The following is an 18,950-nucleotide window of genomic DNA, read 5'->3' on the forward strand; positions in this document are numbered from 1 at the left end:
TCAAATTAAAACCAAACAAAATGGAAAATAGACTTTATCTGGAAAATAATTTATAATCCAGGTTTCTGTGAAGCAACTTCAAGTGCAGCTCAAAAAAGGGTTCGGTACAGCTGGCAGGAGCACAAGGCAGGGAGGAACACAATCCCTGCCTGCACCTGATTCCCGTACTGCAGAAAAGGCATTGCATTGCTTCACACTACTGAAGAATGTGAGATTGTAATGAAACTGCCAGATGTCATTCTGCAGGGTTTTAGTATGAGTGTCATGTAAGACAAGAAAGTGCAGTCAATGTTAGTAAAGCTTCATCAGGAATATAGTGTTCAGTTTTGTATGTCATGTTTCAAAATGCAGGAGTTGCTCAAGATAGTGAAGGGATAATATATAATGATTTGAGCTGACCTTTCAGTACAGCACCAAAATTCCCTGTCTGTGAGGTTGCTGTCTCCTCTGAGATGCAATAAACTTTTTTCTAACACTTTCTCCTAAATAAAAGCTGAAGAGAGCAGTTCACTGTGGTTTTGAGAATAAATATGTTGAATCTAAATACTTCAGTCGAACTTTGATTTTGATTGGCCTTGTAGTCAATGAGGCTGGTTCTCTTTAGTTTATTGCAGATTAGACTTGTGAAGCAGTAGTTAAGAGGCAAATATACGTGAATATCTCACTATTTTCTGAGGACAAGTTCTTGAATAGCGTGAAAGCAATCAGAGAATCAGACATAGAGGATTTTTTATTATAAGGTGCTTTCAGGAACAAGCGCACACAATTTAAGTACAGACGGACAGTATATATGACAAGGTGGGTAGAGTGGCAGGAACATCAATATTGCTAGTGGGTGGAGGTGAGGGGTTTTCAGCAGCAATTGTTTCAGGTCATATTTGGAACGATTGCAGTCGCTTCGGCTAAATAAATAAATACTTTCATTTCAATGTTCTCACTAATTCTCCCCGGGCAGTTACTTTTTCAGAATTGTTGTCATCTCTCTCAGATGAATCCAGATCATTCAAGCAGATCGAGGGTGAAGGATGGAAAAGCAGGATAATAGCCAGACAGTCTTTGTTAATAGGAAATCAGTGATGGAGCTCCAAAACCATGGCAAGTGAAACGACAGCTGGCAAGGTGTTATTTAATGATGTTCTAGTAATGAAATGCTCCCCAAAGAACAGAAAGGGAAAGTTTGTCCAAAAGGCCATCATGAGGACATTTAGCAGATAATAAAATTTTAGGATTTACTATTTTGCTGCAACTGGAAATGCAGATTTAAGGTCTGTTCGAGCTTGAAGTGAAAGGAGATCTCTACACTTCCACGTGCTCTGTGAAAAATGTTTTTAATATCAGAGAATGAAAAACAAAAATATTCTCTGTACAACAATTCTCTGTAAATGCATTTTTTTCACAGCAAAGCAATCTGAGTCATATAAACTGTTTACTTGAGTGTGCTGTCAAAATTAATAAATCTAGGATTTTCATCTACATGAAGATAGGGTACATGTAAAGAACTCTGCATTTTTATGTAAGTATTTTTAAGGATGTATTTTTTTGATAACATTAGTTACTTTCTGGAAGATTTTAGCAGGCTCCTTTGAAAAATAATCTGCAGAAGTTCCTGTGGAGGACAGCGTTGTCTTCCACATGGTAGCTGTTTGTGGGTTAATCTTTCTGTGTTTATGGCAAAAGGACAAAAAAGGGAAGTAGTCAAAGCTGGTAGCATGAAGTGGACAGCCAGCTAGGAGTATCATGAGAGGCGGTGAGATTGGGCTCTGCTCTATGAGAAATTCAAGATTGTCAGTTCACACGGCTTTAAACTGCTTTATTTTCAGAAGTTCCTATGGTCTCGATTTAAAAAATAAAAATTTTAAAAATGAAAAATGCACCACACTGATAATAAAGGCCAGCAATCGGTTCAAGGGAGAGAATAGTACGTGACTTCAACTTGACCAGCAAAAGCATGACAGGGGACACAAACAGCCCTGAGAGTTATGCTGAGAAATAGGTCCAGATCTGCCCAATGGATTCCCCAGGGGTGGAACTGCAGCTTGAGAGGAAGCACATGGTGACCTTCGTGTTTTTTTTCAGAGCAGGGCTGGAAGGCAGCAGTCTTCCCAGAAGACTGCATGGAAAACATCATATCAGATCCCACTGACTCTTGCAGTTGTTTTTGTCTTGTTTTCTCTTGACTCTGATAGGAAGTTGTTATTGGAGATTTGAAACCTGGCACCCCACATCGCGTTAGTGTTGGAGCCTATGGCTGGGCAGGGAAGGGACGACCCAGCATGCCCAGAGATGTCACAACCTTATCCCAAGGTAACTCTGCTTTCTATTGTGAAGGTGTCAGGGCAGGATCAGCTTGACCAGTAAATGCAGACTGTGTGAAATTCTCAATTTGCCCAAAGCAGTTAGTGAACAGGGGGCAGGATGAGCAGCAAAGTGATTAGAAACAAGTCCCCTTCAGCAGAGGTATTTAAGAGACATGTTGAAATAGAAACTGAGAGACACGGCTTGGTGATAGGACTTGGAAGGTCAGGTTGGTGACTGGACTTGGTGGTCTTGAAGGAGTTCTCCAACCAAGATGATTCGTAGCCATCTGATGTTATGAATCTTTAATAAATTCCTGGTAGACCATTTGAGGTAAGGTTTCTTTTTACATTAGCCCTACCACATCTGTCACACAGCAGGCCACTTGCACCTAAGTCCCTGTTACACGCAGCACTGCAATACTTTACTATTGATTTTCCACAAATGTAGAGTTTTAGAGGGGCAACAAGGATGGGAAGAAGCATATAAATTTGATTCCTAAGTCTGCAAATTTGGATTGCTGTGCATATAAGTCAATTCACTTATCTAATGCTGTTCTGCATTTCTTCTGGCACAGATAACTGCATGCCCCCTGCACCACCCTGTCAGCCCCAGATTGTTGTTGTTTCTGATTCAGAAGTTGCATTATCCTGGAAACCAGGGGCCAGTGAAGGAAGCTCTCCCATACAGTACTACATGGTGGAGTTTATCAGGCAAGTTTGTCAGTGGAAACTGAATTTCAGTGGTTGTGTGCTGTAGTTTTTTTTTTTTTTTTTTTCCTAAACTGCGCTATCAAACTGACTAGAGATTCTTCTTGTTATTTATTTATTACTGTATAAAGTATGGTAGGTTCCACTCTCAATATGTGTTGAATTACCATGAAAATTTAAAGGCAATCTAGAAATAATCAAAATTGATATAAAATCACCAGTAAGTCCTATCTTCCGATGAAAGAAAAAAAAGTCTAGTTCAATACATTTCCTCTAATAAAAGCCTGGGTAGATTAAGTTTTAAGCTTCTCCTGTCATCAACTTCTATTGAATCATGCTGAGAGAAGAGTTTGTGGCAGAGTGGTCTCCCTGAGCAAATGTGCCTTTGGCTGCTATAGAAAAAAACCCTGGGGCTGAAGACTCATTGTTTTGGTTTGTTTTAACTGACAGGAGTGTGTAGAGTCTTGAGGTGCAGGACTCTGATTTGTTGTTTTATCCCTGCATTGATCAAGTGTCCATGAAGTATTGACTTTTCTTTAATTTGTGAGTGTTTTGTGCTGTTTTGGTTTGCTTTTGCTTTTATGTTGAATTCTTTAAATTTTGTAGTTCTAAACTGTGAAAAGCTGCTAGGCAAGTTGCTTTGTGCATGTAAAAGGTCAGGAGCAGGTGATTGTATATGCATCCACAAATAAGTATGTATACCTGGCTGATCATATACTTGTGGAATCTAATATTTGTATTCAAATCTTATTTATTTTCATGTGCTTGTCCCTCTGTTTATGCTTACTGTGAGCGCAAAATTCAGCTTTTGGAAGTTTAACACTTTGGACAAACATGTGATGACAGGTTTTATTTGAGGTTCCTGCATAAGAAGAGAGAATTGCTTATTTATCTGTATTAATCTGGAAAGGTCAAAAAGTAATTCTTCAAAAAAAGACACTCATTTTTAATAAGATTTTTTGTTGTAAAAACCAACAGGAAAAACCATTGGTTTTCAGTGCTTTAAGTGTGATTACAATCTAGAAGATACTGATACAACGCGAAAAATTCCCAAGTTCAAAACCCACTAGTGAACTTATGTTGGACGTTGTATTAGAATCAAAATGCCTCATACTCATTGGGAAACCACCCAGTATTCATTGCAGTGGGATGCAGGGCATGAGGGCTGAAGATGCATTATGGTCATCATGTAACCTCTGCTGTAGAATTACCATGTAATTTTTCCAATATCTGTTTTTCCAGCGTAATTGTTTTCTAGCCATTTCTCTCTTCTCTTCATCTCTTAATGATCATCTATTCATTGGATAGGAAAAGGATTTTGTTGGGTCCTGACTGCAAGCGCATCAGTTGCTTGTGTTCTTTTACCGAAAAGTGGAGTCTATGCATCGCTGTAGAACCAGGGGCCCACTAACGGATAAAGTGGGGATCATTGTTTCCAACTCATGTGTTGAAAGCACACCTTTAAATGTTTTTGTTCAGATGGAGAGCAGAAAATTGCTTCACTGTTTAAGTCAAGACATATGAGGTACTGAAATTTCTGTCTTTTATTGTTTTTAGACTTTGGGAAAGAATTTGCGAACAGCACAGTGTTTTGATTATTCTCTTTAGTTTGAGTTTTAAAGTATTCTTGTTAAATGTGGGATTATGCACTCTTAGACTTGGAAGCTTGAGTATGTATTTGGAGAAAGTTCAAAGCGTTGTAAGTCCTAATGCAGTTAGAAGTAAAGATTTAACTTAAAGCTTCATTGTATTTTGCTCCATGTAGTTTTAACTAGTATGAAGAGCATTAACATGAGTTAAAGCTGTTGAAATCAAACCAATGAAAAACCAGAACAAAGCAGTGCAAACAAATTTAGAGTTAAGTCTTCTGGTGCTAAAGAAATGCAACTCAGATATTATACTGAGTTTTTTTTGCAAAATTAATAACTTAATGCAAATCTGTAATTTTTTGTGGATGCAGCAAAGCCTCTAGAAACTATGACATGGTTTGCATCATTTCAGGCCCCTCAGGACCAACTTCTGTTACTTTGACCATATAGGAACCATGCTGAGAGACTGAGATGAAGGAAGTGTCTTTTTATTTGCTCAGTTGTGATACTGGGTGTTGAAAACTCACGGATTTTTAATACGTTAATTGCTTGCACCTACCAGAATGTCATCAGAACCAGGGATAACTTCTCCTAGGGATACTCTCCATGGATAATGTCTCCTTCTGCCTGAGGTCTCAATTTGAGCCTTTTTTTCGCACTTGCATGGTTTCCCTGGGGATGTTTTAGTTTGCTATAGGCAGCAGAAGGTCATAAGTGATTTCAGATGTGTGATGGGCAGGGATAGGTTAAGCTCTGCTCTGCTCTTCACTATAGGAGAATCCCAAGGAGACCATGCTCTCAACCTGGCTAAGTACTTAAGATCGGGAATGTGAATATAGGCCTTATTCTTATCAACACAGTTCACAAGGAATGCATAAAAGAATATGTTGAAATTGAGACAACTTGTGGGATTGTTGGAAGCTTTCAGGCTCAATGTAAATTTTCCATTGGTTTATGCTAAAAATATTTTATTTTAAAGAAAATTCTTATAAAAGTCTGTGTAGCAACATCCTGGGCTTTAATGTAGTTTGTGTTTCTATTCATAAGATTTTGAAAGAGATTTCTCAAAAATGTCAGATATTTTCACCTGAATACCCAGATGTCTAATTATCCTTGAATCCATTCTGCTCTGAACTGTCTGTCCTTGTGCTGCAATATATTGGGTTGTCGTATTTGAATATCTCATGCTGAAGCTTGTTAAATGCATCTAAGGCAAAGCTTGGCTCTTTCCCAGTAGAAATAATTTGAATATACAAGTCTTTTCATCCTGTAGTTGGAAAAGTGCTGAACACGGGACTGTTATACTTTTGTGTACAACAGAAATTGTAATTTTTAAGTAACTCAGCTGTGAACTTCCAGACCAAGGATGTTGTAGGTGTTCAATTATTACTTTTGCTTGCAAAGAACCCAAAACAACAGTTCTGATGGGGACACTACTCCAAAATCCCTGCAAAAACCCCTGATTTCTTATAGTTTTTCTGGTTAATTCATGAAACAGATACTTCTGGTTTTACTCTTACCTCACAGTCTGAAAGGGCAAAATGTCTGAAAAGATAATTAATGAAGAAAAAGAAATAGTAGAAGTAGAAATTAATTTAATGATGTCAGCATAACATTTTACAGAAGAATAAGGCTAGAATATTGTCTATTTATTTTATTCTTTTCCTCAATTGACCTGGTATATTGGTTAGAGTGTTTTATAGAGGGTGTCACAACAAAGGTAAATAAATACTAAAAATAATATCATGTGGTGCATTATTTTCTACACTGAATATTTTCCATACTAAATAAGACTGTAAAGTATAGATATATCTTAAAAAACATTTCGTAGGCTGAACATGGTACTTGTCGTGAATAGAAACATGGCACAAGTAAGCAATCAAAAACCTTGTGAAATTGATTAATTTAATTTAAATTGATTAAGTGTTTCACTCTGGAATAATTTTCAGTTGGTTTTTAAGAGAGAGTTCAAATGAGTGTAACACTACTGTTCTCCTCATCAGAAATATTTCCTTTCTGTGCTGAACAAATCCCCAAACAATACAGAGTTTTTGGGCATAGCTGGGACGAAGTTCTGCACTCAATTTATATCTGTTCAGTCCTAATGGCTTTACCTATGAATCTATTATTTTAAAAACACTCCAACTCTGTCATTGACCAGATTCTTACTGCATCATATTTTGGTATGGAGATACACAGCTGTACTTCCAGAGCAGAAAATGCCTCATGCACAGAGATATCCCCCAGAGCAGCTCTGCAAGGTCCTGGCTGGAGACAAACCTCTGCTGATCCAGAGGAGACATCTCTGTGAGAAGATGAGGAAAGAGGCATCAAGATGAGCCCTTCTAGTGTAAAAGTTGACTTGAAGTGAAATTCAGCAAAATGTTCCAAACTCAGAAAACACAGGAGTTGGCTGCCCTAAGCCAACTGTGAGTTCACTGTGTTCCTCTCTCCATCTGTTTGCCATTTTATCGTCTTGTACCGATTTGTTCATACATGGAATGTTCTGGAGAAATAGCAAAGTTCAAGCGATAAATCTCTTTTTTTCCTCTCCTTCAGCTGCAGATACTTACACATTTGCAGACATTTCCTCTGTTATTCATTTCTGTAGAAGGAAGTCTTACGAGAGACAGTGTAGTTGAAGACTAGCCTGTGGTTTGTGAAGTTGTGACATTTTCTCCTCTATCTCTACAGGGAGTAGTATCTCCTTTAGGCTCTTCCCGTTTGGGCACTGATGCTGGCAGGATGCATTACAGAGTGGCTTGAAGGCCATTTCTTAATGAGCAGGAACTCTTTCTGTTGCAATTTGTGCCAAAAAAAGATGTGTGTAGGAAAACTGAGAACATGCTGCAAAGTGAGCATGTGGACAGAAGCAATATTAACAGCTTTCATTTGGAAAAGACTTTAAAAGTTTTCATTTTGGCCTGGGCATCAAAAGCTCAGAAAAGGGAAACAGTGACAGAGAGGCTAACATCAATGTCCTCCTGTCTACCAGGAAATGGTGATGGAGGGTGACTGAGGATGGTCTGTTTAGCCGTCACTGCATCTTACACATTTATCTTATTTTAGGTTTATTTTTAGTGAGACAGTAAAATATTTGTATCCTGTGTGCCAGTGTGTAGGAGTCAGGCAGCTGGGAGCTACAGCTTTATCAGTACACTTGCCCTGCTGGCTCAAAGGAGTGAAGCCTCAGTGATCAATAATCTTGTATTGACTGATAAAATAAAACATACATTAATTTTGGCACTTCCAGCTGCAAATAAACAAATACAAAATGCCTGCCTTATGTTAAAATATTCACTGGAAGGCTGTTGGAAACATTTGCAGCTAGTCCTATGTAAACATCAGTAGATTCAGGGAGCACTTGGAGGTTATTTCCTGTAATAAATACCACAAGGACATCTTAGAAACAGGCACTGGAATAATTTTCTCAGAAAGGTCATTTCTTTCCCTATTTTACTTTCTTAGGCTTTAATTTAAATACTTTGGGTGTCTTGGATTTAATGTTTATGTTTTGATTTTGTTTACATTCATTTACCTTCTCATTCAATTTTCTCCTTGACGAGACTTTCTTTAGTGAAAGCAGAAATGGTGTGAAAGCTTTAGAATGTTCTCTCAAGGTGTTTGAAGCAAGCCTTCTCTTTCACATATCCCTTTGTAGCTGAATGTAAGCATTTCTAGTTTTCCTATATTGGTGCCGAGACCAAACCACCAAGTGAATGGTTGTACTGATGTCAGCTGGATTGTAATGTGTACAGAACAGACATTTGTTGGCCACTGGTTTCCAGTACGAGTCAAGACCTATCTGGCCCAAAGGCTAAGAAAATACTTTTGCAAAGGTCAGGTTCTCTGCATTATTATTCAGTTCTTTTGTCATTTCCAGGGAGAAGACTTTGGATCCAAATTTTCCGGTGTGGGGAAGATTAACCTCACTGCCTGGGAAATTAAAAGTTAGATTCTAATTCTGTTAATGCTTTTGTATGTTTGAAAGATGGTCTCAGAAGCATTAGAGCACAGCTCTTACAAATAAATCGGATGTTTTCCTCTATTGCAAAGAATTGCATTATGTTGCCGAAGAGGAGATGGGGACCTGCTGGTGATGTATCTTCTTTTGAAAACTGTGAGCTCCAAATTCACAAAAACAGACAAACAGAAGCTGATTTTCAAATTATCCAATAAACCACCTCCTTGGCTTTATAAGCAAAATCAGAATATTATTTTTGTATCACTGCGTACTGCAGTCTTTCCATGTCACAGGCTAAGTAATGATTGCACAGTCTGGCCTTTTAAGAATTAAGAATTTCAGTCATGATTTTGCAGGCTTGTATCTCATTTATTTTATGTATTTCCCTGGAAAGTTTAAAGGCAATTAATTTATACAGCCAGCCTTACCTACTTATGATCTTGTTCTTTTTAACTCTGAAGGCCAGACCTTGACAGCAATTGGACAGTAATAAGAGAGCAGATCCAGATGGAATCTATGGTGCTCAAGGGACTTCTCCCAAATACCAAGTATCAGTTTGCAGTACGAGCAGCAAACTCCTACGGATCCAGCCCTGCCAGCATGCCAAGTGATGTGGTCCGAACGTTCAGTGAGTAGAGCCACTATTTTGTCTTTAGTACTGTATTCTGGGGGCAATCTGTGGTGGGCAGCTGGAGGAAGAGTCTCTCTCCAAGCCAGGGTTCGCAGGCACCCTTGTTCAACACTTCTCATTCCTGTTCATGGTTCTTGCAGCATCCTGTGAAGACTGAGCTTCGATTGAAGGTTAAAGCTCCAGCTAGAAGCACTTTCACACTGTTTCTGTGTTCCAGAGATCACTGTCAGATATTTTTGGACTGCTGCTTAGTGACTTTTGTGCCAGCTTCATGCAGAACTGATAAGTGAATCTCAGGGGCAGAAATGAGAGAGACAAGTCTGTTTCATCTTTTTTTTTTTTTTTTTTTTTTTTTTTTTTTTGGTTTGTTCTAAGAACTGTGTATGTTATATGTGTAATTTAAAAAATCAAAGCAAATCTTTACTGTTTCCTGAATAGAAAGACTCTTCAAGTACTAATCACAACCATAAAAATAATGATATATACAGATAAGCATCCTATTTTTATCAGAAGCTATGTGTGAAAATACTAGGTAGAAATGCACACAAAAGTTACAGTTATTTGTGCATCAGTGCAGGCCATGCATGTTGAAATAAAGGATAGATCCTGTGTGGTCCATCTCCTGATGGCCTTCTTCAGAGTATAGTCCTCTGCCAGTGCCCTTGTCTCTGTGGGCTGACTCAGTGGTGCTGTTGCTCCTCACCTTTCACAGCACCAGTGCAGTGTGTGAGCATATCGAATGAGCAATCCCAGCCTCGTGTGACAAAGCAGACTCCATACAGGAGGCAGAGCTGATGATGGTGGAGAACGTGACCTAACAAGACTATACCCTCAATGTGCCAAAATTCTTCTTGCATTTAGGTGGTTTTAAGTACTTTAAAACCCAGTTCACAGGGTATTCACAGGGGATAGAACACCATGAAAAAAAATAAATTCCTGCAGGCAATTTTAGTAGATTATTGAACTATGAAATTGAGCTACAAGACTGATCTTTGTCTTCCCTCACATACACACTCAGCAGCAATCATCTTTAATTAACAGGTAAAATACTAGCAGCTGATATTCAAGTAGGATGTTGAGCTCTGTAAGCACAATTAGCATGTTGTAGAAACCATGTCTTCAATGATCAATCTAACCGAATGAGGATTTATTTTTTTTATTGCTTCCTTATCTTGAAAGGTCTTGTCTTCTCTGATCCCCTAAGGCTATTTTCATCCTTTTTTTTGCCCCTGCTATACTTTAAATCTCTTGAACAATTTGCAGGATGTTTGTTGTGGCAGCTGAACTCTTAACTTCTGAAGAAAACATTCATAAAAATCATGAAGGTATAATGTGCTTCTTGGCCTTGGATCCTCAAGGTTCAGCTTCTTGTGCCTCAGCCACACTTCCATGCTCCTCAGTGTCCTATTTATTTCTGATGTGTGTGTGCATTCTGTAGTTAGTGGACAATGCAAATCTGGTTACTTCGCCCGTCTGGTGTTAGTTTTCAGGACTGCCTTTACAGATAGCTTCCAGACACACCTGAAAGACGATGCTCTTTTTTTCTGGGTAACAGTCTTTCCAACAAGCAGCTTTTTCAGAGTGAATGGTGGTGTACAAAGGTGACAAAGAATACGTGCCTTTAGAAATAAATTCTGTGGCTTTCAGGAAGCAGGAGTGTGACTGTGAATAAAACCCTCATTTAGCTTTAGTAATGATGTCTGTGTCAAACTGGCATGATGCTAACCAGATACATGAGAACCTTACATATTACTAGGAAAGCTAAGCTTCTGCACTGAAAATTCCTACTTTACATTATGTATCTTCAACTACTAAATTACATTCCTCCTTCCAGTAGCCAGAAGGACAATAGTTAACTTTTGCCTACCTCATAATTCAGTTCAGTTGTTTCGGTATAGGCATTCAGTGTATCTGAGATCCTCTGGATTACACCAGCTTGTTTTTTACTGTCTTTGCAGGGCAGGTGCCTCCCATACCTCTCCCAGACACATGCAGTCCTCTGGGGATGCCTCTAAGACCATAATGCATCTCAGATGGCACCAGATGCCTTAATCTCTCAAAGTGCAAGCAGACAGCTCTTAGTCACTTATTGTTGCTGGAAGGGTGTCAGACAGACAGCATGTCTGAAACAGGAGCATCTCTGCTTTTCAGAGTACGCATCTCAGAAATTATTACCTTTATTATAATTTTCTTCCACATAAGCAGTGAAGCATGCCCCAGGTATGTGGCACTATTTTCTCACAACCTGGGTATTATTACTCAGAAAGATGTGAATTATCTTAGCTGGCAGAAGTCCATACAGTGTTTGAGTGCTTTGTTCATGTAAGTGTTGGTGCTCAGATCCTTAGTGTGTATAAATTTTAAAAATGTGGAGCTTTATGCTTGCATAACCTGGATTTTTATGCTTGTTTTAAAATAATAACATTCTGATACTTACTTTAAGTGAAAGGTGAATTCCCAGCATTATTGCAAACTGTAGCTCTCATAGTCCATGTTGCATTGCTTAGTGACTATTATAGTTCTTCCAAATGGGCTGAGACAGCAAGTCCCGCAGATGCAGAGTCCACACTACCTGGGCATTTTTTCTGCTGGGGCTTATTCTCATTCTCACACGTAGTTCTCTTATTTTTGCTAGAAAAGGGGCTGGGTTTGCAGTACTCCTCACTCAGTTCAGCGTAAGAAATGGTTGGCTTTGTTTGCTAAAATGCTCCTCTGAAGGAATGCTGACTGTATCATCTAGAGTGACAGACCTCCCAAGGTCCTTGCAAGTACAGCACGTGGCGTTGATTATCAGCTGTTGCCCATTTACCTAGTAAAAAATCACGTTTGTTTTTTTATATTACATCGATTCATTTCCAAGGAGGAAAGAGAGAACAAGTTTCCCAAAGGTTCTCATGTATTTATAATTTGCTTTGGTTTTTTTTTTTTTTTTTTTAATAGAAGGAAATGATGTAATAAATCAATTTTTTTTTTTTTTGCCTCTCTAAATTGCAGACACAGGTTGCAGGCGTTTCACTTATATGATTGTTGGGATTTTTGGTCTGTCAAATCTTTCAAAATGTCATGGACAATTTGCTTGAAAACAAAAGTTTTCACGTATCAAGTTTAGTAACAACAAAAGCAATGAACTGTCCCAAAGAATCAAACAAACAAAGTGTCCTCACCTGCATCACTTAAATACCCTTAATCTCCTGGGGAAACAGATGGTGTTTGCACTGTGCCTAGAAGGTCACCAACCTTGGGCTTTGCCAGACTGACAGAGGAAGTGCCTTATGTTAAAAATACCCTCCTGCTTGTCTCCATGGCAAACGTGACAGAAGTGGCTGCTTAATCCGGGTACATCCTTTCCACTGGGCCTGGCCATCAGCACCCAGCTTCTCACAAATGGGGGCATCTGTATGTTCTGACTTGCGCTGAAAAAGGCATTGGCACAAGTGTTTATTTTGCACAGAGAGTAAATGTGCCTGCAGAGGCTTGGGGGCAGGAAAGGAGCAATCTCTCGGATCCAGACATTGATGGAAGCGATGGTGATGTGTCTAGGAGATAGTGAATGGAGAATGTTTTCTGTAGAACTGCTTCCCACAGGTCTCCAAAGTCTTTACAAAGGCCACATTTGTATTTATTGTCCCTGTTATACAAACAGCAACAAAAAGCAGCAGACCCACCAAACAATACTCCGTGCTTCACTCTGAGTCACTGGCAGGAATAAAACTCAGATAAAAATGCCCTGATGTATTCTGGACTGAGACCTGTGAGATCGTCTGTGTGAAGATCAGTCTGTTACATTTCCATGCAGCCTGCCCTCTTTGGCCAACCTCCTCCCTCTTCTGATTGGTGTACTCATTACCTAATAGGCAAAACAGAAGTTCATGTGGCTTTCTGTTTGTTTTTAAAAATATATCTTTGATATAACTTAATCCTGATTACTTGGAAAGAGGCTGTCTTAAGTTCAAGACCCCCACATATTTTCTAATTAATTATAAAACAGGATTATAAGACCTGGTAGAGAGTCTTAAGCAGGCTTCATCTTATACACTGACACACTGATGTAAGGTAATAGAGTGCATATCTGAAGTTGTTTCTTTTTGGCATTTGCAGTGGATCGCTTTGCTTTACTATCCCTGGTTTGCCACCCATTATGAGGTGAGCTCTCCGCCAAATCTACGCACTGCTCTTAAAATATGGGCTAACACAGGGGATTCTCTACAGCAAGTCCTGTTGGATTCTCTGCTTTCTGTTTGCTTTGTAGTTTTGTTGAATCATGTCGTGTGTGTCATGTCACATCCACCTAACACCGAATGTAAGGCAGAGCAAAGCGACCAAGAAGCCAGTGGATATTTGATAGTGTCTGATCATTTAGGTGAAAATTCATCACCTGTATGCATTCAGACATAGTTAGAAGCAAATTTCTTTGTCTTCCCTGTGTTGCCAAAACTACTCACACGCTGGCAGGTAAAGTAGTGTAGTATGTGTCATCTGAAGCTTAGATGGATCTGTAAGAGTGGGAAAGAGAATTTTAGGCCATGTCAGAGAACTGTGGGCATCAGGGCACCTTCTGAACTTTCACTTTTCCTGGTGATGCCAAACTTATGTTTTGAAGGACTTTGAAGAAGGGCCTCAAAGCAATCCTTTCTGTCAGCCACAATAAGCCATACCTTCTTTGCTCTCTCCAGGATGTAAATGTTGTACCAGTTCAAATAGCTTAAAAGGAATCATTGTCTGGTTTAAAATAGTGTGTACATGTTGTATTCCACATTCCTCTGTTGGAAAAGCATGGAACATCTAGTTTTGCCAGATGAAAGAGGCACACCTTCTGATTGGAGAACCATGTTTAAGTTACCAAGTCTCATCGTGCTCTGATGGCTATTGATGTCATTTAGTGATAACTCCATTCAAGAGAGTTACACCTGTGTGAAACAGGGTGGTATTAAAATCTCGTATTATGCATGTGAGCAAGTCTATGTATTGGAATGCAAAGCTAGGACCAAATGTTTTCCAACAAATGAATGTAAAGATACATAATTCTCTGTATCACTTCATCTCTACCATCCTTACTGAAATCCTTATTGAGTTCATTAAGCCAACAGAAAGCTTGCTTGGGAAGAGAGAAAATGTGGCAGAATTTAGACTATAGCAGGCATTTATTTAAAGTTTATACCCTCTAAATTATAAAACTGAGTTTGTGTATTGCAGTCTGAATACAGATTAGATTTTTTGTGACACATGATTGATTAGTAATGTGTGATTTTTCCATTTTATTCCCCAAATAAGTTTTATGACTTCTGTTACTTTTAGATAATTTATGGTTTCATCTATTAGAAGAACTAAATTTGTTCTGAAATACTAACACTATGTACAGTGTAATTCTAACAGCAAGAAGTAATATTACTGACCTGACTTGAAAGGAGGAGCACTCCAGCGAGCTGCAACTTGGTGCATCTGCTGACAGCTGAGTTACTACTGGACTCTGCTTCGTTAGTACAATTTCCAGTAAACCACAAGTCATTTCTATAAGATTTCTGTTTGGGCACACTGAAATTCTTGTGTAGAAATACGTGTCATAGAAAATTGCTTTTGCCAAAGAATAAGATTCTGATTCAGTAATGGATGGATGGAAGAGGAGTAGCCTTCCTTCCTTCCTGGAGTAAAATTATTTGGAGGTGACAATTAATCTTAGTAACTATTCAGATGAATATTGGGAATATGAATTTGTGGCCACATTTTGCTAATCCCTTTTTTTTTTCCACAATGAATGCAGGACTGGGACCAGTTTGTAAATGTGCAGCCTGTTTCTTCAGTTGTTATCCTTTGCCTGTGGAGTTCCTGTCACTAGCAAAAATAATCTGTATTTTGTACAATTTGCCTCATCTCATCACCAGCCACAAAGCTATCAGTTCTCTGCTTACATGCTTTAGTAGAACTCAATGCTGAATAATTCAACTTACAGTTAAGTTATAGTTAAATTGTATTATTTACATATGATTAGGTATAAAAGTTTGAGTGGAGAGCTTACACATATTTTATTCTGGTCTGTTTTGGTTGGAAATGTGTGTGCCACATTACCTCTACTCATTTGCTTCTGCTTTTTCTGTGTGTCAGTGTGCCATGTGAACTCCATTGATAAGCAGCTCCCCAGGAGCATACAGTGGGGTGGCCAGCAAGCCAGCCAGGGCATGTGCTTTTATCTGGTGCACGCATGCTCGATTTCACAGCTGTCCATTAAGCCTGCTGGGCCGTGTTATTTTTCACCTTAGCATCAGGTTGTTCAGAGGTAGCAGTGAAGCTCTCACTGCCATTAAGTGGCTTTCTGGCATCTCTGGACTGCCAGTTCTCCTTCCTGCAGACTGCTGGCCCCACAGGACTTTGTGTCTTTGTCTGTTGTGGTGAGAAGGACCTGCTAACCTGCGGGAAAGTACAATAAAGTTGAGGCTGCCACAATAAACAAGCACACGTGGTAGCCCTTTCAGAGGCTCTGCAAAGCCAGGATTACCTGTGCTGTTCTTAAGTGACTGGAGCATATTTGTGGGAAGCTGATGTATGATATCCATTGTTTCACTTCTTACCGTATGTTTTATATTCTTAACCTTATATTCCTAACCCTGAGCTCTTCTGGATATTTGGTTGACAGTGGGGTGAACAATGATGGAGTATTTATGAAAAGGACGGGTTTGATCTAAACCAGTATGGCTGTTAAAATGTGGTCCATGCTGAAAAATGGTTAGAGCCGTTCAACTAGAGGAATGATAGATAGAAGTCTGTTTACAGTGGGAGTATGGAGCTTTTCCTGCTTTGTTAAGGAAACCCAGACCATAAAGGTCTTAGCTTGTTTTGTTTTAAATTGGATGTGTATCATTGTGCAACCTGTCCCATCTTCAGGCTGACACATGCGTTGCCTGTACAGAACAAACATCTGTGATCTGCTTCTTATTTCACTGTTCTAAGTCAGGGAAGATAAGATCTGAGCTGGTTTATGTAAAGAGAAAAAAGCATATGAACTGAGTGCACCAGTTGTGTTTTTTCAGGTTCTGAAGAGTTAGGAAGCGGAAGTTATGGACATCATTATATCACAGAAACAGTCACTGGTGATGATGATGGATTTGATGTGGATGACTCAGACTATGACATTTACATAGAAGAGGTAAGTATCAAGATTCCACTTCGAGATTTCTGTTTTCTTTTAAGTCTTAACGTTTTGAAGTGTCTGATCTTATCAGATAGATATTATATGCTCAGATAAAACAATTTCTTCTTTTTCTTCAGTGAGAATGAATTTGTTACTTCAGATCTGTGTCTTGGAAAGCGTTCATGTCATGCCAGTGTCCAAATTAAGTTTTACTAATTTGTGCTTACTTCTTTCCCTTTAGCTCAGACCACTTCCTGCTATCAAAGGAGGCAACAGAAAATTTCTGGTTGAAACTAAGGTCACACCAGGGTCTAGCTCGAGGCTGCTGTCACGGGCCCTTACAACTACTTCTGAGCCCACCACTTCCACTCCCACCACCACACGACCTACCACCACGGCCAGGGTGACAACAGCCAGGGCCACAAGGAGGGGCAGCATGTCCTCTGCCCCACGCCTCTTTGACCTTTCCTGTGATGAGACCATCTGTTCTGCAGACAGCTTTTGTGTCAATGACTATGACCGAGGAGGTTCACGTTGCCACTGCAACTTGGGGAAAGGAGGGGAAATGTGCACAGAAGGTATGTTTCTATGTGCAGAGCTCCTTGTCCACCACTGTGTAGGGCTGTGCTTTCTCAATGGCTTCCCAACAAGTGTCCCCACAGGGCTGGCCAACCAAATGCCTCAGGCTTCTGTGCAGTGGCACATGCAGCAGGGCCTGGCTGTGGCACAGGTTTTTAGACCACACAGAGGTTGATTTCTAGTTTTGTTTGTCTGAGGCAAGGAGCAGCTGTGTGGTAAAACAACAAAAGTACATTTTTTGAATTATCAGATTGGGATTAATGGATCCCTAAAGACAGCAGAAACTTCCATGTTTCTGTTCAGACATCAGAGACATCAGTCCCTTTGCTTTTTCTCTTTCCTTAACTATGTTTGAAGAAATTAGTCTTTAATAAAGCTGGGAAAGACAAATGCAGACTACAGCTGTGTGGGGCATGTTAATCCTACTGCCTGTATTTGGGAGTGAGAGGCACCCAGGCCTGGCAGTGTCCAGCCATGGTATCTCCAGCTTTCATTTGGGGCATTCATACCCCTTTGACTCTTGCTGAGGCCAAATCTCTCCTTTCTGCCAGTCCTGACAGGAGCTGATCATGCAGTGAGTTACTTCTGTTTTTTTTCCCCTCTGGAATTATTTGTCTGTTGCTTTGATGATCAAGGGTCCAGACAAATGCCAGAAACTTGCAAAGTGAGAGGTGAGGCTATGCACAGGAAGGAGGGAAGAGGCACATACCTGTGTGGTATTCCTGAGTCTCCCCAGACACAAAGCTGGCTGGGTTGACCCTCAGTGAGGAAGGTCTGCTTCTCTGCTATACAGCATCCCAAGCATCGCTTCCCAGTCAAGTGTCAAAGTCTTGACAGCAGATGCTTGAAATTGCAACAGACAGTTGCAATCAGGGGTAACTAACAAAAAAAAATAAACAAGGAGACTGACAGAGAGATGCTGTCCCTTCTGATGGGACAGTGTCACGACATATGTCTTATTGCCCTTATCTATGTGAGAGGTGTTGAAGATCTGTCTTGGTACTGATAATAGTGTTGTACCACGTGCTAAGAAGGAACACCAGGGACATGTATTTTTTTCTGCAGACCAGTTTTGAATATTCCTGATGCACTGCAACAGCAACATCAGTGCATCAGCAACATTTGCGCTGGGGTATTTTAATTTCTCCTCCCAGTGCTAGAGTAGACAGCTCTTTCTGAAACCAGTCCACTGTGACAGCCACAGGGAACAGCTGCGGATTTGATTTTTGGCCTTGATCTAGTTTGAAAAGTCAAGGATGTATTTGAACTGTATACAGCTTGTAGTGTTAGTCCGTTAATGTGATTCCAAAACCACCGTTTTTCACAAGGGAGTTTTCTGTTCCTTTATACTGGTAAGCAGTAGCATCATCTATCAATATTGCTTTGTACTGAGTTTCTCCAAAGCAGACAGTATTGTTAAATAGTGTATTAGTCTGAATGAAAACAGACTTTTCTTTACAGTCAGCAGCTGAGTGACTCTTTGGTCCAGTCAGTGCTGTTTGTGATCAGGGCATGAGATAATTCTGACTGCTATGGTTGATTCAGGATTATAGCACCAGTTCTGTCCACCTCAGACTCAGATGTATTTTATTTGTTTGCTTTAATAACAAAGAAGCTGTGAGAGCTGTATCTAGCTCCAAGTACCCAAGAAAAATCCACTCAGTATTCAAACAGCAAAATGGAATAAGACTCTTCATCCTTCCTACCTTATTAGACTTACATCTGTGGCAAAAATTCAGGCCTGAAACTACATCTGTCCTCAGTGTTTCTTGGGAAAATGAGCTGCAAATGTGACAGTAAGACATGCCCCTCTTGTTTTCTGTGCTAAAGCTGGGATGGTGGTCTGACATAAGATAGTAAAGGACCAGGGCTTATGACACCATCCGATGAACAATATGGAGGCTTACTACTGCACCGACGGAATGGAAGATGCAGGAACTTTCCTCTCCCCGTCCCTCCCTGAGCATTCTGCCCAGGGCTGATGGGAGGAAGGCATGTGGGGCTCCTACCAGTCACCCAAGACTTGTCCAGATGCTGGATATGACAGCTATGGAGTGAC

General features: G+C 39.9%; 1 protein-coding gene across 3 annotated transcripts in view; it reads left to right on the forward strand.

The window, feature by feature from the left end:
• Positions 1-18,950, forward strand: part of EGFLAM (EGF like, fibronectin type III and laminin G domains) — a 78,723-nt gene that overhangs the window by 28,347 nt on the left and 31,426 nt on the right. For all 3 annotated transcript variants that reach the window (XM_085212706.1, XM_019610170.2, XM_085212707.1), the window contains exons 5-9: positions 2,187-2,304; positions 2,873-3,008; positions 9,020-9,186; positions 16,212-16,327; positions 16,554-16,890. In XM_085212706.1, coding sequence (XP_085068832.1) covers positions 2,187-2,304; positions 2,873-3,008; positions 9,020-9,186; positions 16,212-16,327; positions 16,554-16,890 — 874 coding nt within the window. The remainder of the gene's footprint in view (positions 1-2,186; positions 2,305-2,872; positions 3,009-9,019; positions 9,187-16,211; positions 16,328-16,553; positions 16,891-18,950) is intronic.

This window comes from Meleagris gallopavo, chromosome Z (genome assembly GCF_905368555.1).
Source record: "Meleagris gallopavo chromosome Z, MGAL_WU_HG_1.1, whole genome shotgun sequence".
Taxonomy (NCBI): domain Eukaryota; kingdom Metazoa; phylum Chordata; class Aves; order Galliformes; family Phasianidae; genus Meleagris; species Meleagris gallopavo.